The 27,883-nt window shown below is 40.1% G+C and overlaps 1 protein-coding gene across 1 annotated transcript in view; it reads right to left on the reverse strand.

Moving 5' to 3' along the window:
* Positions 1-2,480: 2,480 nt before the first annotated feature.
* Positions 2,481-27,883, reverse strand: part of TMCO1 (transmembrane and coiled-coil domains 1) — a 42,120-nt gene continuing 16,717 nt past the window's right edge. Inside the window, exons 6-7 of the mRNA XM_010373370.2 lie at positions 17,629-17,773; positions 2,481-3,594 (exon numbers count right to left, since the gene is read on the reverse strand). Coding sequence (XP_010371672.1) covers positions 3,496-3,594; positions 17,629-17,773 — 244 coding nt within the window. The 3' untranslated portion in view covers positions 2,481-3,495. The remainder of the gene's footprint in view (positions 3,595-17,628; positions 17,774-27,883) is intronic.

Here is a 27,883-nt window from a genome sequence, read left to right on the forward strand (position 1 = left end):
ATGATAAGATTTGCTTCCCAATAATACAGAAAGGGCAAAAGCAGGTGGGGTTACAGATGACACAAATTAGCTAGGAGCCAGTAATTGTCAAAGATGGAGGATGGGTTACCTAGGTGTTCTTTAGTCATTCATTCTCTCCCTCTCTCTCCCTCTCTCTCTCTCTCTCTCTCTCTCTCTATATATATATATATATATATATTTATGTATATATAATAGTATATTTTTGAGATTTTTTATTCTAAAATTTTTTTAAAACTCAAACTAGAATAAATTAAAACAAAAGATTGTGACTTAAGCAGAATTAATCCAAAAGAAGAGAAAGTATATAGTACTTTTACTTAAAGGGCAGTATTCAGATACATAAAATAAGTATAAATAGTCTGAAAAAAACCTACTCCATACTAGTTGTGGCAAAATGCTTTTGTTTAAGAAGTAAGGGAGATCTAGATGCTCTATCAATTGTCTGATGTCATTTTAAGTAACTGGCCCCATTGGAGAGAATGACTTACCTGGGAAGAAAGAGGTCCAGTCTGGTCAAGGGCATATGAATACCTACACATATTTGTTTTCCAATTTCCAAACTAGCTTAGCTTTTAGAATGTAACCTGTTAATAAACTCAGGTTTACCATCATTTTTTAAAGTTTACCACTTTAGCATATTATGATTGCAACCTGAGTAGACTAATGCAGATATTAGTAACGGCTGTTTTTTTCCCTAGACAGGAGACAATCCATCTCTTACACAGGGAAAATAACCAAATTATGTGTTATGAGAGATGTTCAGAGGCCTGTCTTGAAATGTCATCTCCAGTGATCTGGTGATGCTGTGGACCTAGAGTGTAATCCAAATAACTAGTCTTGAAATTTCTTCAGGACAAGAAATTTTTAAAAAACTAATTGTGAGGCTGCAGTAGCCCTTAATAACTCCTTGAATTAAATTGTTGTGATAGGTTTATTTCCTCTGTAATGTATCTTTGTTATTGTGCTTTTAAGAATAGAGTGAATATACATAAGCAGAATAGTTTAGAAAAAAATTTAAAAGCATTTTTTTTTCTTTTTTTTTTTTGAGACGGAGTCTCGCTCTGTCGCCCGGGCTGGAGTGAAGTGGCCGGATCTCAGCTCACTGCAAGCTCCGCCTCCCGGGTTCCCGCCATTCTCCTGCCTCAGCCTCCCGAGTAGCTGGGACTACAGGTGCCCGCCACCTCGCCCGGCTAGTTTTTTTTTTTTTGTATTTTTTAGTAGAGACGGGGTTTCACCCTGTTAACCAGGATGGTCTGTATCTCCTGACCTCGTGATCCGCCCGTCTCGGCCTCCCAAAGTGCTGGGATTACAGGCTTGAGCCACCGCGCCCGGCCTTAAAAGAATTTTTTAATGATATAGGGTGAATAGATGTAATCTCTCCTTTTTAACTTCTCCCTCTTATTTATTCTTTAGCATGGAAACATAATTTGTATATGAAAACCTGGTCCGTAAGAAATCTGACTAGAAAGCACCAACTTCAAAGCCTCAGGGTGTGAGTGATAGAGTGTGCTATACATTCTCACTTTAAAAAGGTGATGGCAGAATTTTGAGGATGGTTTCATGTTTTATTTTAGATATTTCATATTTGTCATTGTTGTTATCATAAGCATAATTTTCTTCATTATCATTCAAATTATTATTTTGCTTAGAGTGGTCAATGATATGGAGAAAAGACCATTAAAAGTCATCACCATCCATTATCAGACATCATTCTGATAAAAGTAGTCTCAAAATAGGGACTTCTGTTCCCTTTCATCTGCTTTGAGTTCCTGCTGTGTTCCCACCCATGTTGACTACTTTGTAAAAAGGAGGAAAAAAAAAGACAAAGTCCAACTTTAAAGAGCTCTAGTTGAGGAGATGAGGTGATGAGAAGACAATCACCACATACCTACGAGGAGGCTGTAATATAGAGCTTGACAGCCTGGACTATTCGGCTTTACACTGGTTGAATTCAAATCCTGACTGCCACTCAATAGCTCTGTGATACAGAGCAAGTTACTAACCTCCCCTGCCCCAGTTGCCTCATCTGTTAAATGAAAGTAATAACAGTAATTACCTTGTAGAGTTGTCTTGGGATAATCCTTAAATTAGATAATCCACAAAACACTCAAATTTATCCATATATACATCCATATATTTTATTTCTCTGTTGACCACTGTTTCTTGTATCCCATACCTTTGCCTTGGGCAGATCTTCTTTTTTGTCCTTGAAATATAACCTTTAATCATTCAATTCTCTTAGTTTTATATGTCTAAACATGTCTTTATTTTGCCTCTAATATTGTGCATAAAATTCTAAGTTGATACTTATTTTCCTCAGCACTTTGAAGATATTTTTCCACTGTCTTCTGGACTTTACGGTGCTGATAAGAAAGAAGTTTGCTGTTGGTTTAACAATGATTACTTTGAAAATTATGTGTTTTTTTCTCACTGGTAGAATACTAACATTTAAGTAGACATTTGATGAATGTGCATATTTATTGACAAGACTCCACACAGGACTCCTAATTCCATAGATTATAGGGGAGGATCATGGTACAAACATCCTTCTTCCTTATGAAGGGGCATGGCAGAAACTGAAGGCTATTGTGACTAAAAGGAAGCTCTGCAAGATTAATAACATATAACTATAACCTTGCCTCCAAGGGGGATCTAAGAGTGCCCCCACAAGAATCTGAGAGACTGTAAGAGGATATGAAGAGAACAGCTGAGGACCCTTATTTTTATTTATTTATTTATTTATATTTAATTTTTTTTTTTCAGACATCAGTGTTACTTGCCAAGACCCTCATTTTTAAACTTCCACGAGTTATTACGTTCCTTTCCACTCTTGCTTTCCAATTCCTACACCAGGACAAGTCTGTATTTTGAGGATATGAGTCAAGTATGGCAAAAACTACAGTACCTTAAAAACTTTAATTTTAGTCCTTCCTGGCCCATGCTAAAACTTACATCTAGAAATGTGGCAAAACAAAATGAAACAGATCTCTCCTTGTACATAAAATAGCTAAAAATTTGGCCTCTTTATTGATCTTATGTCATATATTTGGCTTGAAATAAAACAACAAAACAACCAGTTACAATGAAGGGTTATACAAACTAAATTTTTCTTCTAAATCTCTAAATGCTCTTAGAGAGCAACTTGCAGGGCATACACAGGGCCTTGAGAGTCAGTCCCACAGAAAATACTTACATAAATGAAACAAGAAGGATGCTATTTGCTTTTCATTATGTAAACATCACTTGAACGTAACTATCAACTTATTTGATAAAAATCATCTAGGACCAAAAGCACTATCAAGTTTGCTGGGTGCCATTTTCACTCTAATCATACCCAAAAGGCCTAGAAATAATTCAAAACTAGAAAGAGGCCCAAGTAGTAAGGCTACCTATGGCTCTTGCTAAAAAACATTTGCCAGTCTGATGTGCGTGTGTCTAGAAAGAATGATAGAAAATAAAGAGTTCTGCTTGAGTTCAGGAGAACTTCCCAGAAGGAGGTGGTGGGCCAAGAAATCCACCTGCCTGTTTGGTGGCGGCTCGTGAAGGGGCAAGGCCGAGAATCTTCTGAATGTTCTGTGAAGAAAACAGAGTAAGGATAGGGTTTTAATATCAAATATACAGAAGATGTATTTTATGTAGCTCTCAAGCAAAGGAAACTCATATAGATTAAAGGTATCATTATGACCTGCAATAGGATGATTATCACTGTTATTTTAAAAAAGGCCTACAATGTAATGAAAATCATAGAACAGTAAAAAGCCTTCCTTACCTGATGAGACCTTGGTCTACTAATGAAAGTGGTTGATTTTTTTCAAGCAGACAATGATAAAAGGAGATAATCTTTTTAACAAGAAGCATATGAAGAATATTCATTAGCTATTTCTTATGGGCATTTTCTTTGAGTATAGGTCTGCTGGCTGGATTTGTCATTACTGCACTGTCTATAATTTTCAGTTTCGGCCAGGTGTGGTGGCTCACACCTGTAATACCAGCACTTTGGGAGGCCAAGGTGGGTAGATCACTTGAGGCCAGGAGTTCAAGACCAGCTTGGACAGGATGGTAAAACCCCATCTCTACTAAAAATACAAAAAAATTAGCTGGGCGTTGTGGCGTACGCCTGTAGTCCCAGCTACTCGGGAGGGTGAGGCATGAGAGTCCCTTGAACCCAGGAGGCAGAGGCTGCATGAGCCAAGATTGCACCACTATACTCCAGCCTGGGCAACAGAGTGAGATTCTGTCTAAAAAATCAGTTTCAGTTTCTTTACAGTGTTGAAAGTACTTAGAAACCTGCAAAGCACTCTGAGTTCAGAATTCTCTTAAATTTTCAGCAGCCCCCATCTTTTTCCATTGTTTCATCTACATCTAATGCAATTTTTTAAGAAACTCACTTTTATTCAGTTTTTAAAAATGTATTTCATTCTCATAATAATGTTTTGTTTTTTTTTTTTTGAGGCGAAGTCTCACTCTGTCATCCAGGCTAGAGTGCAGTGGCATGATCTCGGCTCACAGTAACCTCTGCCTCCTGGGTCAAGTGATTCTCCCTGCCTCAGCCTCCTGAGTAGCTGGGATTATAGGCGCCTGCCACCATGGCCAGCTAATTTTTGTATTTTTTTTTTTTTAGTAGAGATGAGGTTTCACCACATTGGCCAGGCTGGTCTTGAACTCTTGACCTCAGGTGATCTGCCTGCCTCAGCCTCCTAAAGTGCTGGGATTACAGGCGTGAGCCACCATGCCTGGCCAAAACCCCTCCCCGCCCCTGCTGCTTTTTTTTTTAAGATGGAGTCTGGCTCTTGTCGCCCAGGCTGGGGTGCAATGGCATGATCTCAGCTCACTGCAACCTCCGCCTCCCGGGTTCAAGCAATTCTCCTGCCCCAGCCTCCCAAGTAGCTGGGATTACAGGCATGCACCACCACGTCCAGCTGATTTTTGTATTTTTAGTAAAGACGGGGTTTCACCATATCGGCCAGGCTGGTCTCAAACTCCTGACTTCAAGTATCCGCCTGCCTCAGCCTCCCAAAGTGCTGGGATTATGGGCATGAGCCACTGCGTCCAGCCAATGTAGCATTTTATAAGAGGAAAAAGGCCGGGCGCGGTGGCTCAAGCCTGTAATCCCAGCACTTTGGGAGGCCGAGACGGGCGGATCACGAGGTCAGGAGATCGAGACCATCCTGGCTAACACGGTGAAACCCCGTCTCTACTAAAAATACAAAAACTAGCCGGGCGAAGTGGCGGGCGCCTGTAGTCCCAGCTACTCGGGAGGCTGAGGCAGGAGAATGGCGTAAACTCGGGAGGCGGAGCTTGCAGTGAGCTGAGATCTGGCCACTGCACTCCAGTCCGGGTGATAGAGCGAGACTCCGCCTCAAAAAAAAAAAAAAAAAAAAAAAAAAGAGGAAAAAAACAGAGATCCTGATTATTCTCGCCCAATTCCTTCATTTTATATCTGAAGAAACTAAAACTCAGAAAGGTATGATGGATGGTTTATCCAGAATTACAAAGCTAAATTAAGAGCACAGTTAGAATTTAAACCTATTGTGTTTTGACCCTTAATCTAATGGATTCTCTTACACAGTAGTTTCTATGTTAAAGTTTTGCTCTTCAGAACAAACTCCATTCTGTGGTAGGCAGGTTTACATGCACTAAACTATTCATCCAGTAGTTACTGAGTACCTACTGGATATAAGATACTATGAGAATATCCATACTCAGGCTTCTCTGCAAGCATACACACCCTCAATCCTTCATCATGAAGAATGATGACTGTTATGGATAAGAGTGTGTATTAAGGTAACACTGTTAGAATACAACAGAATGTTTAAATATGGAGGACATAACTTTAAGGACTCATCTAAATTATATTTATCATAAAATATTTCAATACATGCATTCCACAATACTATAGCTCATGCTTTAAGAAGACATCTGAAACAGGTGAAGAAAAAAATCAATCGTTAGTACATTAGGATACTTCTCCTTAGTAAAGATGGAAACTGATGTGACTTTGTATTTCTTTTTCTGAGACGTGATCTTGCTGTCACCCAGGCTGCAGTGCAGTGGTGTGGTCACAGCTCATTGCAACCTCCACTTCCCAGGCTCAAGCATTCTTCCCACCTCAGCCTTCCGAGGAGCTGGGACTACAGGCATGCCACCATGCCCAGCTAATTTTTGTATTTTTAGTAGAGTCGGGGTTTTGCCATGTTGGCCACGCTGGTCTCAAACTCTTGGGCTCCAGTGATCCGCTCACCTCAACCTCCCAAAGTGCTGGGATTATCGGGGTGGGCCACCATGCCTGGCCTACTTTGCATTATCTTTTTTTTTGTTTGTTTTTTGAGGCAGAGTCTTACTCTGTCGCCAGGCTAGAGTGCAGTGGTGCGATCTTGGCTCACTGCAACCTCCGCCTCCCAGGTTCAAGCGATCCTCCTGCCTCAGCCTCCCAAGTAGCAGGGACTATAGGCACGCACCACCATGCCCAGCTAATTTTTTGTGTTTTTAGTAGAGATGCGGTTTCACCATGTTGGCCAGGATAGCCTCGATCTCCTGACTTTGTGATCCACCCGTCTCGGCCTCCCAAAGTGCTGGGATTACAGGTGTGAGCCACCATAGCCGGCCTGCATTACTTTCATAATAAAAATAGCTCCTTAAAGCTCACCTTCAAAAATACCATTACACAAAGCAGTAAAAAGACCAAATGATGTCACTAATTTGCAATTTCTTTAGTTAATTAGTATTTCCTGAGCACCTACAATGTATTTAGCACTAAACTAGGCATTAAGGGAAATTGCTTTAAAGATAAAATTTGAAATAGTAAGACATACAGAATTAGCTGCTGATAAACATATTTGTCTAGTTAACAAATACAGTAATATAGCCTAGAAAAAATACACAAGGGATTCTTGCTCAGTTATTCTGAAGGGTCAAATAGATGAGTCCTTATAACTTTAGAAATTAAAAACCAATGTAAAAATGTTGGATGCCCTTTATAAGTTTACTGTGATTTAAAGAAGATGATTGAAAAAATAAAAAATAAATAATATTTTGAAGAAATGAGAAACTGAATTGGTAGTCTGTTGAATTTCATTTACTAACTCAAAATATTTAAATGACTACTGAGGGTAAGCCACTGCTCTAGATGGGAATATCTCAAATAGCAATAGCAGCAACAAAAAAGTGTTAAAAATGAGACACTTCAGCAGCCACAAAGTACATGGAAATTCAGGCAACTCTATACTTCCCTTTCCTTGTGGCTCTTGCCACAGACCCATTTTGGGAACACTAAATTAAATGTATCGGTGTTACATTACGCAAGTATTTGTATTTTAACACAAACGCTTTGCATTTACTGCATGCAATTTTATCCTTTAGTGAAATTCTAAACTAATCTGTTTAAATTCCTATAGTCTCACAGGTGAAACCTAGGTCTTCTATTTTTCTCAGATAGATTTCCCCTGCTTTCCCATCAGTAAAATCTTTGTAGGAACTAAGTGATGGTCTCAAGATGCAAGAGCCACAGATAAAAGGACCAGAGGTCACTAACATCTCTATAGTAGTAACATCCTACATTTCTACACACTTTAAAGTTTGCAAACAGTTCTAAGGACTAGATAGTAGTCCTTAGTTATCCCTGCTGTTGAGATGAGAAAGTTGATGCAGGGAGAGGTTATAAGTCAGAAGTGAACTGATACAACTCAAAGTGCAGTTTTCCTTTATTAAGCCACCTCTCTGTAACAGACTGTTACCTTAGGAATAAGAAAATCACATAAAGAAGTTAAAAAAAAAAAAAGGAATAAAAAATTGTGTAACAGGTCTATTTTTTAAAAGTCACAATTATGTTGTTAAATGAGCAAATGCTTTCTCTCTCTCTCTATATATATATATACACACATACATATATACACATACACACACACACACATATATATACCCATGCACATATAAAATATAGTTGCTATGCAAAAAACCCATAGAACATACAATGCAAAGAATGGACCCTAATATAAAGTATGGATTTGAGGGTAATAATGATATGTCAGTGTAGATTAATCAGTTATAACAAACATACCACTCTGGTGGAGAACGTTGATAGAGGGGTGTGCTATGCATATGTGGGGGCAAGGCATATATATGAAATCTCTGTACCTTCCACTCAATTTTGCTGTGAACCTAAAACTGTTCTAAAAAATAAGGTCTAGGCCGGGCGCAGTGGCTCAAGCCTGTAATCCCAGCACTTTGGGAGGCCGAGACGGGCAGATCACGAGGTCAGGAGATCGAGACCATCCTGGCTAACATGGTGAAACCCCGTCTCTACTAAAAAATACAAAAAAACTAGCCGGGCGAGGTGGCGGGCGTCTGTAGTCCCAGCTACTCGGGAGGCTGAGGCAGGAGAATGGCGTAAACCCGGGAGGCGGAGCTTGCAGTGAGCTGAGATCTGGCCACTGCACTCCAGCCTGGGAGACAGAGCGAGACTCTGTCTCAAAAAAAAATAAAATAAAATAAAAAATAAGGTCTATAAAAAGGAATATAAAGTATTTAAGAATATAAAGTAAGATAGTAGTTGTATTAATAATAGTTGTATACTTTTTCTCATACCTTGCCTTCCCCAACTTTTTGAAATACTGCTAAGTGGAATACTTTTAAAATAAAGAAAAATATTCTTGTGGGTGCTATTTTAAAGTGAAGGTCATGGTATGAAGCGAAAAAAAAGAATAACAACAATAATAATGGTTAACAGTTACTGAGTACTTATACTCTGCAAGGCATTGTTCTAAGCACTTTATATGTATGTTCTCATTTAAATCCTCACAGCTTAATGAAGTGGACATTATTATCCTTGCATGCGGATAAGAAAAATAAGATACCAACTGTCAGGCTGTAATTCAATAAATACTCACTGAATATCACACTGTACAACAGGCACTTTTGTAAATATTATCTCATTACATCTTTCAACAATCTCATCCATTAAACTTAACCTGACTGCTTTCCTATAATCTCTCAATTTTTCTTTCTTTCTTGAGGTCAAGTTTTCAGGCCTTGTTAATTAGCAAGATTTAGTTTAGAAATATGCATTTAGGCCAGGACTGGTGGCTCACGCCTGTAATCCCAGCACTTTGGGAGGCCGAGGCGGGTGGATCATCTGAGGTCAGGAGTTCGAGACCAGCCTGGCCAACATGGTGAAACCTATCTCTACATGCGCCTGTAATCCTAGCTGCTTGTAAGGCTGAGGCAGGAGACTCATTTGAAACCTAGGAGGCAGAGGTTGTAGGAGATCGTGCCGCTGCACTCCAACCTGGGTGACAGAGCAAGACTCCATCTCAAAACAAACAAACAAAAGAAATATGCATTTAGCTAAAAGTTAGGAGTTTTAATATATAATAAAGATGCTATGAAAGAAAATACAAATGCAAAATATAGTAAGATGCAATCAAGTTTTAGAAAAATGTAAAACAATTATTTTGAATTCCTGTCCAGTCCTGTGTAACAGGGTAACAAATGAAGAGTGTATACCTAGAAGAGAAAAACAAAGGAAAAACATCTTCCTGTAATTGTGTCTTCTATTGGCAGGAAAACCAGAAAAATACCACCACAGGATTTGTGTTCTTTCCTCTTTACAAAGATTAAGAACCAGTGACGGCCGGGCGCAGTGGCTCAAGCCTGTAATCCCAGCACTTTGGGAGGCCGAGACGGGTGGATCACGAGGTCAGGAGATCGAGACCATCCTGGCTAACACGGTGAAACCCCGTCTCTACTAAAAAATACAAAAAACTAGCCGGGCGAGGTGGCGGGCGCCTGTAGTCCCAGCTACTCGGGAGGCTGAGGCAGGAGAATGGCGTGAACCCGGGAGGCGGAGCTTGCAGTGAGCTGAGATCCGGCCACTGCACTCCAGCCCGGGCGACAGAGCGAGACTCCGTCTCAAAAAAAAAAAAAAAAAAAAAAAAGAACCAGTGATCAAGAAAAGGAAGCTGTTGGTTGTTAACTGGATATTTTGGGACGACTCAGGTCAATGGCGATAAACACATTCTGTGAAATGTTATTCCTTAGTCATTTAGCTAAAATAACACACCTATGGCAATCCTCAGTTCACTCTGTTAGTTTCTCTGACATCTGGCAACCAGTCTTCACTTCCAATTAATCACAATATCTCATTAATTCCCATAATATAATCTTTACTGTATCAACAAAGCTGTGTATAAAATCTAATCACCTCAAAATGACCCTTTTCAATATTACCAGGGCACTCACATTATATCTAACTAGACTACTTCGGAAAAATAATGTAGAGATTAAATATTTACTAAAAAAAAACCTGACAGTACAAGCTTGATATCGCTGAAATATTATTGGGTTAGCAATCAGAAAACTTGGGTTATAGTGCTGACAAACTAGACAATAAAACAACAGGAATGATGTTGTCATTTTACCAAGTCTCAATTTCCTTACTGTTAAAAAAAGACGGTTGATTAGATCAATCATTTTCAGAACCTTAAAGCCTTTAACAATTCTTTTATTTTTTAACTTTTAAAATAAATTTCTATTCTTTTTTTTTTTTTTTTTGAGACGAAGTCTCACTCTGTCATCCGGGCTGGAGTGCAGTGGTATGATCTTGGCTCACCGCAACCTCCGCCTCCCGAGTTCAAGCAATTGTCTTCCTCAGCCTTCCGAGTAGCTGGGATTACAGGCGCCTGCCACCACGCCCGGCTAATTTTGTATTTTTAGTAGAGACAGGGTTTCACCATCTTGGCCAGGCTGGTCTTGAACTTCTGACCTCGTGATCCACCTGCCTCAGCCTCCCAAAGTGCTGGGATTACAGGTGTGAGCCACCGCACTCGGCCCATCTTTTTTTTTTTTTTTTTTTTGCACACAATTCACAGAGATTAAAAGAAGCTTTTTGAAAAATAAAATGTGATGTAAAAAAGCCCAATACAGAAAACAAATAAAATAAGGTAGAAAACTGAAGCTCCCTTCTGGGTCCTTCTTAACACATATATTACAAAGTAGAAATAAACATTCTGAAAGGTAAGCACATCAAATCTGCACTAGAGTAATGTCACTTCCTTTGTAATGATGAATATTTTCTGTCTTAGGTTGACCAAAGGCCCTCTGTAATAAAGGTCTTTTCTGCTGGGGTCAGGGGATTAAATGACAATCTCTTTCTCTCCCTCTCACTTCCTCCTTCCTTTCCTCTTTCTCTTTCTCCCCTGTCTTTCCAATGAAAATGTCCCTAGATCTCTTTTAGCTCCTTCTTTGAGGATCAATCAAGGAGAATATTCTGAATTTTAGTTTAGTGCAGAGACAAAATGTTTTATTTTTTGAAAATCTCATAATGGAGGGAATAACCCCAGTTGGCACTGTGAAGAGTGTCTAAACCTCAGAATAAACTACAGTCTTACTGGTTCGAAGAACCAAAAAGCAAGGTTCAGGAAAACCACAGCTACTGAAAATAGAGAAAGAATCCTGGAAAACAGAGAGACAACGAAACAGGAACCTTAAATTTTGCGTATAAACTCTGCCCCCAAATCTCTGCTTAATTTTTTTTTTTTTTTTTTTTTTTTTTTTTTTGAGACAGAATCTTGCTGTCACCCAGGCTGGAGTGCAGTGGTGCAGACTCAGCTCACTGCAACCTCCACCTCCCAGTTTCAAGCGATTCTCATGCCTCAGCCTCCTGAGTAGCTGGGATTACAGACGTGCACCACCAAGCCCGGCTACTTTTTGTATTTTTGGTAGAGACGGGGTTTCACCATGTTGGCAGTGTTGATCTCGAACTCCTGACCTCAAGTGATCTACCCACCTCGGCCTCCCAAAATGCTGGGATTACAGGCATGAGCCACCGCGCCTGGCTCTGCTTAATTTTTAAACTACATGCAAGGCAGCCTGTAAGAGCCCAGTTAAGACTAAAATAACTGACCTGAGACTTCAGTTGCCATCTACCACAAAGGAGAGTTTGGAGTTTGAGTGCTGCTATGGTTTGAATGTTCGTGTCCCTTACAAATTCGTATGTTGAATCCAAACTACCAAGGTGTTAGAAGGTGGAGCCTTTGGGAGGTGATTAGGTCATGAGGGTTCTGCCCTCTTCAATGGGATTAATGTCCTCTTTTAAAAAAGGTACCAGAGAGCTGCCCTGTGCCTTCCACCATGTGAGGATGTAGACAGAAGGCACTCTCTATGAAGCAGGCAGGAAACAGGCCCTCACCAGACATTGAATTTGCCTTGATTTTGGACTTCCCAGCCTCTGGAAGAGTAAGAAATAAATTTCTATTGTTTGTGGTATTTTGTTACAGTAGCCCTAATGGACTAAGACAATGCCAGGTTAACTGCCTGCCTAAACAAAAATATCAACACTTCTTCCAAAGAATAAAAGAATCCAGAATCTCTTCAACCCATCATTTACATTATCCAGGATATGATCCAAAATTACTAGATATATCAAGAAACTGGAAAATATACTGTTCTTAAGAGAACAGGTCAGGCGCGGGGGCTCACACCTGTAATCCCAACACTTTGGGAGGCCGAGGCAGGTGGATCACCTGAGGTCAGGTATTTGAGATCAGCCAGCCTGACCAACATGGTAAAACCCGGTCTCCATTAAAAATACAAAATTAGCCTGGCATGGTGGCGGGCACCTGCAATCTCAGCTACTCAGGAGGCTGAGACAGAAGAATCACTTGAACTGGGAGGTTGAGGTTGCAGTGAGCTGAGATCGTGCCACTGCACTCCAGCCTGGGCGACAAGAGCAAGACTCCATCTCAAAAAAAAAAGAGAACAGGCAATGGAGTCCAAATACCAAATGCTGGAATTAGCACAGAGGTTTTTTTTATTTTGTTTTTCAGACAGGGTCTCGTTCTGCCGCCCAGGCATGAATGCAAAGGCGTGATCATAGCTAACCTCAAACCTGACCTCCAGGGCTCAAGCAATCCTCCCACTTAAGCATCCACAGACCAGCAACTAGGACTACAGGTACATGCCACTGTGCCTGGCTAATTTTTCTATTTTTTGTAGAGACGAGATTTTGCCCTGTTATCACTTGGGCTCAAGTGAGCCTCCTGCCTCAGCTTCCTAAATGCTGAACAGGCATGAGCCACCACACCCAGCGTAGCAGACAAGGTTTTTAAAGCAGCTAAATAATTATGGACATAAAATATGGCTCATAATATATTAACAAACAAGAAATCTCAGGAAGAATGCCAAATAAAGCAAAAATTCTGAAACTGAAAAATACAATACCTAAAATTCAAAAATCATTGGGTGGGCTTAGGGTTAACACAGATTAGAGGAGTCTGTGAACTTGAAGACAGATCAACAGAAATTATCCCATCTGAAGAATAGAAAGAAAACAGAGTAAAAAAAATTCAATGTAGCTTCAGTGTTCTGTTGGACAATACCAAAAAAGACTAATATATAAGCAACTGGTGTTCCAGAAGGAGAGAGAGAGAATGAGGCAGAAAATAAAGAAATAATGATTGAAATTTCCCTACATTTAATGAAAACTGTAAGTCCTAGCACGAAAAACTTTTAAAAAATACCCTAGGCACATCATAGTCAAATTTCTGAGAACCAATCTCAAAGAGAAAATATGAAAGTAGCTACAGAAAAGTGACATTACTTACAAGGACACAAAGATATGAAGAACTTTTCAGAAACAATGGAGGCCAGAAAATAGAAGAAAGGCATTTAAAATGCTTAAAGGTTAAAACAAACAAAAAAGCCAACCCAGAATTCTATGTCCAGTGAAAATATCCTTCAAGAATGAAGATAAAATAAAGATATTTTCAGATAAATGAAGAGTAAGATAATTTGTCACCAGCAGACTTGTACTATTAGAAGCACAAGAAAGAAAAATGAAATTGCTTCATGCTATACCGTGAGGTAAAGATTCGGGTAATCCTTCTCAGTGACAAGCTTCACTTCCTGTTACATCTCACCAACAGCTCTAGATTCAGCAGTCCCTAGATCCATTACAAACATTCATGCCTCCATGTTTCCTATGCCAAGAACACTTAAGAATGGAAAGCTGCCAGGCGCTTAGCACTTTGGGAGGCCCAGGTGGGTGGATCACCTGAGGTCAGGAGTTCAGACCAGCCTGGCCAACATGGTGAAACCCTGTCTCTATTAAAAATGCAAAAATTAGCCAGGTGTGATGGTCGGAGCCTGTAATCCCAGCTACTCAGGAGGCTGAGGCAGGAGAATCACTTGAACCCGGGAGGCAGAGGTTTCAGTGAGCCGAGATCGAGCCATTGCACTCCAGCCTGGGTGACAGAGCGACATTCTGTCTCACAACAACAACAAAAATAAACTCAGAATTGCTCTTTGTTGCTTAAAGTGAAATATATACATTGTGGTTTATTTTATTTTATTTATTTATTTATTTATTTATTTTGAGACAGAGTCTTGCTCTGTCGCCCAGGCTGGAGTGCAGTGGCACGATCTCGGCTCCCTGCAAGCTCTGCCTCCAGGTTCACACCATTCTCCTGCCTCAGTCTCCCAAGTACCTGGGACTACAGGCGCCCGCCACTATGCCTGGCTAATTTTTTTTTGTATTTTTTTAGTAGAGACAGGGTTTCACAGTATTAGCCAGGATGGTCTCAATCTCCTGACCTCATGATCCACCCACCTCGGCCTCCCAAAGTGCTGGGATTACAGGTGTGAGCCACCCCGCGCCTGGTGCGTTACATCGTGTTTTATTAAGATATCTGGCCGGGCGCGGTGGCTCAAGCCTGTAATCCCAGCACTTTGGGAGGCCGAGACGGGTGGATCACGAGGTCAGGAGATCAAGACCATCCTGGTCTACACGGTGAAACCCCGTCTCTACTAAAAAATACAAAAAACTAGCCGGGCGAGATGGCGGGCGCCTGTAGTCCCAGCTACTTGGGAGGCTGAGGCAGGAGAATGGCCTAAACCCGGGAGGCGGAGCTTGCAGTGAGCCGAGATCGCCCACTGCACTCCAGCCTGGGTGACAGAGCGAGACTCCGTCTCAAAAAAAAAAAAAAGATATCAACCCAAGCCACAATTTTAAAATTTGAGACTTAACAAATTAAAGAGCAATATTCCACAGAGATCAAAGGATCTGTGCTAAACCAAGAGAGATCTGTATTGTCATTACCTTAGCTTTCACTAGAATAAACTCCTGCTATGGTTTGAATGTGTCCCCGAAAAGTTCATGTGGTGGAAGTTTAATCCCTCTGCCCTCATGAATAGATTAATGTCATTATCACCGGAGTGGGTTCCTTATCACGAGTGGCTTTGCTATAAAAGTGAGCTCTCTCTGATTCTTGCTCTTGCCCTCTCACCATATGATGTCCTCCACCACGTTATGATGCAGCAGGAAGGCCCTCAGCAGATGTCAGCACCATGCTCTTGGACTTCCTGCAGAACTGTGAGCTAAATTATCTTTATAAATTAGCCAGGCTGTGGTATACTGTTACAGCAATAGAAAATGAGCTAAGGCAGCTCTATTACAGAGACCATTTCAAAAATTTAAGTATATACCTCAGCTAAGCAAGAGTACAACTTATTGGTGGACATAATCATTTAGCTATTCAACAAACACTTCAAACTCAGTGTGTCTTCTAACCAACATACTCTTCTTTCTTCTATTCCCAACCTCTTAGTGCAACTAGTCCCCATTTGGTCACCAAATCAGAAACCTGAAAGTCATCTTAGTTCTTCCTTTCTCCTTCACATTAAATCCGTAAGTTCAGCTGGTTTCCTCTTCTATTTATTTCTCAATCTTGTCCCATCCTTTTCATCCCTCTCTTCACTGTTATAGTTTATAACATAATGATTTTTTGCTAGACTATTATAATAGTCTTTGGTATTTCTGTATTTTAGTCATGCTCCTCTTATAGCTAACCTTCACAATGCAGTAAGTGCCAGAAAATATGTGCCAGAAAAGGAAGCCTTGAAACTTGATTGCGTTTAAAAGAAGAGGGAGGCATTCAGAAATAAGGAAAAACAGAAGCAAAAAGTACATCTGAGTGAGTGTAACATGAAAACTATTAAGCAAGCCAGAATGGGCAAAGTGCTGTATTTGTGGGGATATGATGGGATATGAATTGGGAAAAAATATTAAGCAATACAATGACAAAGATCTTGGTGAGCCATGAACTATAATTCAATTTCCCATTGATTCTCACATGCCAGGGTGATAATGGTTTGAATCTGTGTCCCCACCCAAATCTCATGTCAAATTGTGTGGTTTAGCACCATCCCCCTTGGTACTGTTCTTGTGATAGTGAGTGAGTTCTCACGAGATCCGGTTGTTTAAAAGTGTGTAGTATCTCCCTCCTTTCTCTCTTGTTCCTACTCTGGCCATGTGACATGCCTGCTCCCCTTCTGCATTCCGCCATGATTCTAAGTTTCCTGAGACCTCCCCAGAAGTTGAGCAGATGCTAGCATCATGCTTCCTGTACCAGCCTACAGAGCCATAAGCCAATTAAACCTCTTGTCTTTATAAATTACCCAGTCTCAGGTATTTCTTTATAGCTATGCAAGAACAAAGTAATACACAGGGCAACAAAAACTCTTCTGCCACAGACAGTATTCAGAAGGAGGGGAGAAAAAGAGAATCACTTGTGTAACAAATACTGAAAATGTTATGTTCCTATTCACTGCATGTGCAAACCTTTCCACTACAAAGCCTGCCAAATGGCAGTATGTTCAGAAACTGAATAATGCCTTAAAATAAAGAATTATTCAGCCAGAGACCTTAAGAGACCTTAATTATCTTTTTTTTTTTTTTGAGGCAGGGTCTCACTCTGCTGCCCAGGCTAAAGTCTAGTGATATAATCAAGTCTCACTGCAAGCTCAAATTCCCAGGCTTTTGTGACCTTCCCACTTCGGGTAGCTGGGACTCAGGCACATGCCACCATACCCAGCTAATTGTTACATTTTTTGTAGAGATGGAGTCTCACAATGTTGCCTAGGCTGGTCTCAAATTCCTGAGCTCAAGTGATCCTCACACCTCAGCCTACCAAAGTGCTAGAATTACAAGCATAAGCCACAGCACCCCGCCACCCTTTCACTTTCATAGTTCCATCTCAAAAGCCACTTCATTCTCTAAACCTTTCTGCCTGAACCTTTCCCCACTAATCGAATGTTACAGCTCTCTTACGGGCCTTCATAACCCTTTTACTTCCTTAGTTCTCACTCTTTTTCACTATGAATGTCAAATTACCAAGTTGGCCAAATGTAAATTCTATAACCTAAACTTTATCTCTACTGCGAATAACCTAAAATTACCACATTGTTAAACTTACTTGTGCTCCTGAGCTGCTAAATGGTGCTGGTATATAATGAAGAAATGATACTGGGAAGACCAAACTCACTCTCTACTTTTGTAGCTTTAGGCAGTTGTAATAAAGAAGGAGCCTGAGAGCTCTAAGAATGGGATGTGGAATCCATGTTTGGTTTTATCACTGCTTCTCATCCCTAAGGATCAGTCATCTAGACCTACAGCCATTTAAAATGGCTTTTGGAAGATACACTGAAATTCTAAAATGAGCAACTGAAAGAACTCAGTAACAATGGGTAAACATTTCTAGTATTATAAAAGTAAAAGCTAATTGGTATGACAGCAAGGAAAAATATACATATTAAATGGTAGATGTGATCACTCACCTGTCGAATCGACATAGTACAGAGAATATACAGGAAAATGAAGGAACAGTCTGTGGTGTCATCTCCCAGCAGATTTCGATGAGACAGTCCTTGGATATAAGAAAGAGGGGTAAAAGGAAGCTTTGCCACCACTCTACCATCAAATCTAAAGGAAAAAAAAAAACAAAGAATTGTTATTTTTGGAAGACTGACAAGTTTCTTTCTTCTAAAGAAGAATGTGGGACAGAAATAGAGCTTTAAGTCTCTGATCTCTGAAAAACAAAGAGAGGGTGACATGATAAAAATACACATGAACCTGATGTGCCACGATGTAAGGAAGAGCCTAGATTATTCTCATAAATCTTTTCTTAAATTAGTGGTTCTCAATTATTTTGGTATCAAGACCCCTTTATATACTGACAAATTATTTAGGACCCTAAAAACTTTGCGTTTATGTAGCTTATAGTTATTAATATTTACTGTATTAGAAATTAAAAATGAGAAATGTTTAATATTTATTTACATTTTTTGAGACAGAGTCTTGCTGTGTCACCCAGACTGGAGTGCAGTGACACAATCTCGGCTCACTGGAACTTTCGCCTCCCGGGTTCAAGTGATTCTCCTGCCTCAGCCTCCCAAGTAGCTGGGATTACAGGTGTGTGCCACCATGCCTGGTTAATTTTTGTATTTTTAGTCGAGATAGGGATTCACCATTTTTGCCAGGCTGGTCTCCAACTCCTGACCTCAGGCGATCTGCCCGCCTTGGCCTACCAAAGTGCTGGGATTACAGGTGTGAGCCACCGCCTCCGGCCAGAAAATCTTTTATATCTTGTAAGTCATTTAATTATATGAAGTTGAACGTGCATGAGACCTTAAACCAGCAGCAAATCTGAGAAAACTTCTGATAGTTCTTTTTTTTTTTTTGAGATGGAGTCTCGCTCTGTCACCCAGGCCAGAGTGCAGTGGCACCATCTCAGCTCACTGCAACCTCCGCCTCCTGGTTCAAGTGATTCTCCTGCCTCAGCCTCCCGAGTAGCTGGGATTACAGGCGTGCACCACCACACCCAGCTAATTTTTGTATTTTTAGTAGAGACGGGGTTTCACGATGTTGGCCTTGATGGTCTTGATCATGATCTCTTGACCTTGTGATCTGCCCACCTCAGCCTCCCAAAGTGCTACAGGAATAGAAGCTTGTTATAAGGAACAGAAATTGGTGTCTAGGATAATAAAGAAAAAAATTGGGAAGAGAAAAAGGAAGGTGCAAAGAGAGAGATGATTTACAATAGGTGGATTATTTCTTTAAGTGCACTTACTCTATGACTCCAGAGGGTAGGACCACTGCTCACGAGTACAGATATAGGGAGGCATATTTTGGCCTAGTAAAAGGAATTATTTTCAAACTCTAAAAACTACTCAATAAAAGTACTAGTTATCTCAGAAACCACTAAGCTCCTCATTGTTGGAAATAAAGGATGACAAATTATCTGCTAGAGACATTACTGATGAGCTTTCTGTATTGGGAGAGAAGTTATGTGTTAAATGACTTTTAAGATCTCTTTCAGGCCGGGCGCGGTGGCTCACACCTGTAATTCCAGCACTTTGGGAGGCTGAGGCAGGCGGATCACCTGAAGTCAGAAGTTTGAGACCAGCTGATCAACATGGAGAAACCCTGTCTCTACCAAAAATACAGAATTAGCCAGGCATGGTGGTGCATGTCTGTAATCCCAGCTACTCGGGAGGCTGAAGCAGGAGAATCACTTGAACCCAGGAGGCGGAGGTTGTAGTGAGCCGAGATAGCGCCATTGCACTCCAGACTGGGCAACAAGAGCCCAACTCTGTCTCAAAAAAAAAAACAACGACAACAAAAAAAAACACTCTTTCAATTCTAAAATCCTGTTATTTCAACTTTATGTAAATGATTCAGGAAGAGATGTCAGAAAGAACAATGAGAAATAAGTAGCTATATCTAGTCCTTTTTCTGGCAATCTGGGAGTTCAAGTCCTTCCCTTCTTAATATTTAACCTTAGATTTTTTTTCCTTAAAGCATCTGCCAGCTGTTAACAAATTTTAAGAGTGTAAGGTTATTTTTGTTTGTTTCAAACAGGGTCTTGCTCTGTTTGAAGCTGGAAAGCAGTGGTGCAATCATGGCTTACTGCAGCCTTGACCTCCTGGGCTCAAAGAATTCTCCTGCCTCAGCCTCCCAAGAGGGTGAGATTACAGGGGCATATCACCACGTCCGGCTACTTTTTTTTTTTTTTTTTTTTTGTAGAGCCGTGGTCTTCCTATGTTGCCCGGGCTGGTCTCAAACTCCTGGCTTCAAGTGATCTTCCTGCCTCAGCCTCCCAAATTGCTGGGATTATAGGAATGAGCCACCACTCCTGGCTTACACAATCTTTTAGTATCCCTTTTAGTCTTCGCCAGGTGTGGTGGCTCATGTCTCATAAACCCAGCACTTTGAGAGGCCGAGGCGGGAGGATCACTTAAAGCCATGAGTTCGAGACCAGTCTGGGCAACATGGCAAAACCCTATCTCTACCAAAAAAAAAAAAAATTAGCCAGATGTCGTGGTGCATGTCTGTAGTCCCAGCTACTCAGGAGGCTGAGGTGGGAGGATCACTTGAGCCCAGCAGGTTGAGGCTGCAGTGAATAGTGATCACACCACTGCACTCCAGCCTGGATGACAGAGCAAGATCTGGTCTCAAAAAGAGATGATCAAAGTTAAACTTGGAGAAATTATGTTAAAGACTGAATAACTTTTGTTCAATATAATCTAAACATATATTAGACTTTTAATTTCATATGCCAGTTTATAAAAATAGATATATAGCCTTTAACTTCTAGGTGCTGACAATCTAAGACACAATATTTTTAAAAAATGTACAGGGTACAAAGACCAGAACAAAAACATGAATACAGCACTAATATTGGTAAAATGTATTACGCGAACCTCCACTAGTTTGGGAAAACAAAACAAGCAAATAAAAAGGTATTGTTTGCCAGCATTCTGAATAAGAAAGTTGATGAAAATAATATACATAAAAACGAAAAAATAAGGCTGGGAGCGGTGGCTCATGCCTGTAATCCCAGCACTTTTGGAGGCTGAAGCGGGTGGATCATGAGGTCACGAATTCGAGACCAGCCTGGCCAATATGGTGGAACCCCCTCTGTATTAAAAATATAAAAATTAGCCAGGTGTGATGGCACATGCCTGTAGTCCCAGCTACTTGGGAGGCTGAGGCAGAAGAATTGCTTGAATGCGGGAGGCAGAGGTTGTAGTGAGCTGAGATTGTGCCACTGCACTCCAGCCTGGGTGACAGAGATAGACTCCGTCTCAAAAAAAAAAACCAGAAAAAAAAAATAGCCTTCTTTCCTGCCAACACATCCTTTTATAAGAAACCTGATTATAATGAAACTTTCATATAATTTTCCTCCTTGAAGATACTCTACTTGACTTCTTTGACTTATATAGCTTGGAAGACCTATATCTCTCTCACTCACACACACACACACACACACAGCATCTAGTATTTTATCTTATATTGATGAACTGCAAAAATAATCTGGCATTTCAATACTGGTCCAAGGTCTAATAACTTAATCACCAAATATTTGATAAGTACTTATTATATTATTAACTCTATTAAGGATAATGTATCACATATGCTTGCATATAGCTTTGAAAACCTCCATTCTCTAAAAATGTCATAAATATCATAGCAGTGATACAGGCATTCTCTTCATCTTGTTCCCATCTTTACTGCAGTATCTTTGGTATTTTACTTTCAAGTATTTAACCCTCTTCTGGTTGTTCTAATTCATTGCACATTAGAACTAGAGAACAGTGATAGAGAGAAAGGAAGGGAGGGAGGGAAAAGAGAATTTGGAAAAGATGACAATATTATTTGTCTGATCATATGATTATCTATCTAGAAAACTAGAGAATCAAATTAAAAGCTATGAGAGTTCAGGAAGATGTCCAGTTAGCAAATAAAATCCCAAAAATTGATAACCTGCTGGGCATGGTGGCTCACGCCTGTAATCCCAGCACTTTGGGAGGCTGAGGCGGGTGGATCACTTGGGTCAGGGCTCAAGACCACCCTGGCCAACATGGTGAAACCCCATCTCTACTAAAAATACAAAAATAAGCCAGGCATAGTGACGCATGCCTGTAATTCCAACTACTCAGGAGGATGAGGCAGGAGAATCACTTGAACCCGGGAGGTAGAGGCTGCAATGAGCCAAGATCATGCCACTGCACTCTAGCCTGGTCAACAGAGAACAGAGTGAGACTCTGTCTCAAAAAAAAAAAAAAAAGATAACTTAATTACATACAGTAGTACCAAACTAGAAAATATAAAATATTACTTATTTGGAAAGAAACTACAGAAAATATATAAAATAGACTTGGCAGAAATACCATCTTTCTGGATAGGAATACTAAAAATTATAAAGGTTATTTAATAACTCAAAATTAATGTACAAATTTAATAAAATTTCAGTCAAAACTCAGAAGGGATTATTTTAGAAGAAGCTGACACTTGATTGATTCTAAAATTCATTTGAAAGAATAAGTGCCCCAGGAACAGTGAACAACACAGTTAAAAGAGAGTAGGTAGTAGGCAATGATAAGAAACAGTTTGAAAAACAGGCTGGGGCCAAAGCATGGAATGTCATGACAGCCAGGGTAAGGAGTCTCACTAAAATCAGTAATCAGAGTTGCATGGTGATAAGTGTGGACTTCAAAGTCTAAGAGACAGGGTTAAACCCCAGCTCAACATTTACTAGCTTGGAGACCTTGAGCAAGTTAAGTAACTTAAGAGTCTCATGTCCTCATCTGTAAAATAAAGATTAGAATTCTTATCTTAGAAAACTGTTAAAAGTAAAAGGGAAGGCAGGGTGCGGTGGCTCACACCTGTAATCCCAGCACTTTGGGAGGCCGAGGCAGGCGGATCACCTGAGGTCAGGAATTCAAGACCAGCCTTGCCACCATGGTGAAACCCCATCTCTACTAAAAATACAAAAATTAGCAGGGTGTGGGGGCAGGTCCCTGTAATCTCAGCTACTCAGGAGGCTGAGGCAGGAGAATTGCTTGAACCCGGGAGGTGGAGGTTACAGTGAGCCGAGATCACGCCACTGCATTTCAGCCAGGGTGATGCAGGGAAACTCCATTTAAAAAAAAAAAAAAAGTAAAAGGGTAACACATATAAAGAGTTTAGTACAGTCCCCAACATAGGTTACTATTTAATTAGTAGCAGATAATGTTACTAGGCAATGAGTAACAGGCTTCTGAGGATGGCTAACTTAACAATGTTGGATAGAGAGGAGACACCTGAGGGAGTGCAAGGAGGCTATTGTGATACCAAGCAAAAAGTAACAGCAGAGGAGAAAAAAGGAAATGATCATTGAAACTAGGATGGGAGCTGGTGCTAGGATGAATGAGAAGAAAGGAGAGAGGGATGAATGGATGACTACACAGAAAAAAGGGACTGTTAACTGAGAGGAAGAGAAGGTTGAAAGGTTCAGATTTAATCCAGTACATATCATTCAGTTTGGGACAGGACAGATACGGAGTAATGTCTAGTGAAAATAAGAGGGAGAGGAAGGGAAACAAAAAAGGTTTGAATTCTCGGTGATTAGAATTGAGTACCACTAAGACATATGGATGAGAGTGTTGCTTTCACAGGGAACACGACTGGTTCCAAGTAAGTTTCAAAGCTCATGGTTGACATTAGGGTTCATTCTTGGTGTTGTATATTCTATGGTTTTGGACAAATATATAATAACATGTTATCCACCATTATAGTATCATAAAGAATAATCTCATTGCCCTAAAGATTCCTCTGTGCTCTGCCTGGTCATCCTTCCCTTCCTCCTAACTCCTGGCAACCATTGATCTTTTTACTCTCTCCATAGTTTTGCCTTTTTCATACAGCAGGAATCATACAATGTACAGCCTTTTCAGAAGAACTTATTCACTTAAAAATACACATTTAAGGTTTCTCCATGTCTTTTCATGGCTTACTAGCTCATTTCCTTTTAGCACTGAATAATATTTCATTGTTTAGTTGTACCACAGTTTGTTTATCCTTTCACCTACCGAAAGACATCTTGATTCCTTCCAACTTCTGGCAATTATGAATAAATAAACATCTGTGTACAGGTTTTTGTGTGGATCTAAGTTTTCGCTTTATTTGGGTTCACTTTCACTTTTTATTCTAAGTAAGTGTTTAAATTTTTTAGAAGTAAGTTTTTATATATTACTCATATAAGAAAATCATTTTGTAAAACTCCATATATGATTTTTCCCCCATATATGATTCTGATGCACACTCCTGGTTAAGGTCCACTGCCTAAGTTTTGGGAAACTACTGATACATAATAAGTCATTTCAAATCATCAGGGAAAAGATGATTTATTCAACTATGTGATATTGACAATGGTTAAAAACTTAGTAAAGTTGGAAACCAAATACCAAAATAAATTATAGATGAAACAAGTATTTAAATATAACAAGTAGGCTAGGTGCAGTGGCTCATGCCTGTAACCCCAACACTCTGGGAGGACAGAGGTGGGGATCACTGGGGCCCGGGAGTTCAAGGCTGCAGTGGGCAATGACTGCACCACTGCACTCCGGCCTGGGTAATGGAGTGAAAACCTGTCTCTAAATAAATAAATAAATAAAATAGGAAAAAATTTTTTTCTATAATCTGATATGAGGAATGCATTACTTACATAATGGAAAAGAGTAACATCTTCAACAACAAAAAATATTTACCAAAAAAAGAGTCTAATAGCCTCTATATGTAAAAAACTCTTGTAAATAAAAACAAAAAATAAACGGCAAAAAAGAAGGCAGGGAGCAAGTGGAAGGAATGAACTAGGAACTTAACATTGGAAAAACATAGTAAGTATATGAAAAGATGTTAAATCTCACACAAGTTATCAAAAAATGAAAAAATTTGAAAGAAATAATATTTTTCAACTATTCAATTGGCAAATATTAAGCAGTTATATCATAATTCCCAGTGATAAGTATAAGGAGAAAGATCCACTCACAAGTACTGATGGCAATAATCTAAAGATATAAATTAATAAAATCTTTCTAAGGAACAATATATACCAAAGTTTAACTCAAGAAATACTAGGATACACCCTAAGGGAATAATAAGTATACACTGGTATACATATTATCTGAAAAATTCTATATGATGATTAATAAAAAATTAGTTAAACAGAGTACATCCTGGCCAGGTGCAGTGGCTCACAATTGTAATCCCAGCACTTTGCGAGGCCAAGGTGGGCAGATCACCTAAGGTCATGAGTTCAAGACCAGCCTGGCCAACATGGTGAAACCCCATCTCTACTAAAAATAAAAAAATTAGCAAGGTGTGGTGGTGCACACCTGTAATCCCAGCTACTCAGGAGGCTAAGGCAGGAGAATGGCTTCAACCCGGGAGGCAGAGGTTGCAGTGAGCTGAGACTGGGCCATTGCACTCCAGGCTGGGCAAAAACAGCAAAACTCTGCCTCAAAAAAAAAAAAAAAAGTCTTTATAATGAACATTATAAAGACATTTCAAAAAAGAATATGTTATAGAAATTAATATACATATCATGTTTTAAAAATTGCCCACAGATTTTTGTGTGGACAAAAATTATAGCAGGTTACAAAAACCATTCTTGTGCATTAAAGTTTATATCCAGCCTGGGCAACATAGTGAGACCTCGTCTCTACAAAAAAAAATTAAAAAATTAGCCTGGGCCAGGTGTGGTGGCTCACGCCTGTAATCCCAGCACTTTGAGAGGCTGAGGCAGGTGGATCACCTGAGGGCAGGAGTTTGAGACCTGGCCAACATGGTGAAAACCTGTCTCTACTAAAAATACGAATATTAATCAGGCATGGTAGTGGGAGCCTGTAATCCCAGCTACCTGGGAGGCCGAGGCAGGAGAATCACTTGAACCCAGGAGGCAGAGGTTGCAGTGAGCGGAGATCACACCATTGCACTCCAGCCTGGGCAACAAGAGCTAAACTCCATCTCGAAAAAAAAAAAAAGAAGAAGGATAGATGAGTACTGAGATAGATCTTTAGTGTCCAGAATGTAACAAATATAAGAAGAGTATTTGAATAGTTGGAATTCTACCAATGAAGCTTACAGTTGACTATAAAACATTGCAGCATTTGGTTTGCCTGGTAATTCATGGTGGTATGTATCTGAGAAATGAGAGAAAGTATGACAGAGTGCAAGAGTACTGGGTTTAGAATTATAAGATAAAAATCATGTGATGTCAAGATATCTTAGACAAGGTATTTATTCTTCCAAAGGTACCTTCCAGCTCTGAAGGTCTGTGATATCAATAATGGTTAGTTAAGTGTAAATTTTATATTAAAAACACTTTGGACAACTTTTCTAATCCCTCATCTAGATAAAAATAATCATTCCCTTCTTTCTCCCTTACTGTACCTCACACTTATTTCTATTGTAATACCCATCAATGTACTCATTTTTTTATCTGTCTTTTCTTCCTATAAATTTTTGATTCTACTAAGGGCAAGGATCACATATTTGGTTTTTTTTTTTTTGGAGATGGAGTTTCATTCTGTCACCCAGGCTGGAGTGCAGTGGTGTGATCTCAACTCATTGCAACCTCCGCCCCCCCAGGTTCAAGCAATTCTCCTGCCTCAGCCTCCCGAGTAGCTGAGACTACAGGTTCACACCAACACACCCAGCTATTTTTCGTATTTTTTTTTTAGTAGAAATGGGGTTTGACGATATTGGTCAGGCTGGTCTCGAACTCCTGACCTCAGGTGATCCACCTGCCTCGGCCTCCCAAAGTACTGGGATTACAGGTGTTAGCCACCGTGCCCAGCCATTATATTCTAATACCTAGCACAGTGCCTGGCACAAAGTACACAGTTAACAGGTTGGAAGGAAAAGACAGGCTTGGGGAGGAGATGCAGGGAGAGGGAGAGTCAGACAGAAAGGAAGCTGGAGAAAAAGAGTAAGAGGAAGGGAAGGAAAGGGGGAGTGAGGAAAATTCTAATACCTGCAGTATAGTTCAGATGAGCTTTAGAAAGGTAATAAATGGACCAGGCCAGGCTCAACGCCTGTAATCCCAGCACTTTGGGAGGCTGGGTGGGAGGATCACTTGAGGCCAGGAATTTGAGACCAGCCTGGCCAACATGGTGAAACCCCGTCTTTACTAAAAATACAAAAAGTAGGCAGGCATGGTGGCGGCCACCTGTAGTCCCAGCTACTCAGGAGGCTGAGGCAGGAGAATCACTTGAACCCGGGAGGCAGAGGTTGCAGTGAGCTGAGGTCATGCCACTGCACTCCAGCCTGGGCGACAGAGCGAGACTCTGTCCTGAACAACAACAAAAAAAGGTAATAAATTACTATCATCTTTGGGTATTTTCTGTCAAACGCAGTTCCACAATTACTCTGGTCTGCTATATGCTGGTTTAGACAACAGTAATTTACCTTATCATTAAACAAGATTATAGTTATTAAGACTCTATTTTAAGAGGCAAAAGATCTTTATATGACTACCTTCATTTTGAAGCAGCATGTTAGTAAGCAACTGAAAAAAAGAGGGAACATATTACCTTCTCTACAGAGAACCCATAATGCCTAAGCCTTATGTCTTATACATAAAATACCCTCAATATTAAGAGGGTAAAAAAGATATTGTGTAATTATATTTTATAAAAATTAAATTCTGGCTGGGCGTGGTCGCTCACGCCTGTAATCCCAGCACTTTGGGAGACCGAGGCAGGTGAATCACCTGAGGTTAGGAGTTTGAGACCAGCCTGACCAACATGGTGAAACCCCGTCTCTATTAACGTCTCTACTAAAAATACAAAAATTATCCAGGCATGGTGGTGCATGCCTGTAGTACCAGCTACTCGGGAGGCTGAGATAGGAGAATCGCTTGAATGCAGGAGACAGAGGTTGCAGTGAGCCAAGATTGTGCCACTGCACTCCAGCCTGGGTGACAAAGCAAGACTCCGTCTCAAAAAAAACAACCCCAAAAAACAAAAATTCCCTTGATTTTGATGATTGTTTTGAATTTATATAAGAAAATGTCCTTAGGAAATATATAGAGAAGTAGTTATAGGAAACAGGGCATACAGCCTACAACATACTCTCAAATGATTAAGAAAAATACACAAATAATGTATGGATGAACACACATATAATAGAGAAAGAAAAGGGAGAAAAAGAAAAAAAGAAGTGAAGCAAAACATTAACAATTGTGAGTGTAGATAATGGATATACTAT

The sequence above is a fragment of the Rhinopithecus roxellana genome, chromosome 8 (assembly GCF_007565055.1).
Source record: "Rhinopithecus roxellana isolate Shanxi Qingling chromosome 8, ASM756505v1, whole genome shotgun sequence".
NCBI classification, from domain to species: domain Eukaryota; kingdom Metazoa; phylum Chordata; class Mammalia; order Primates; family Cercopithecidae; genus Rhinopithecus; species Rhinopithecus roxellana.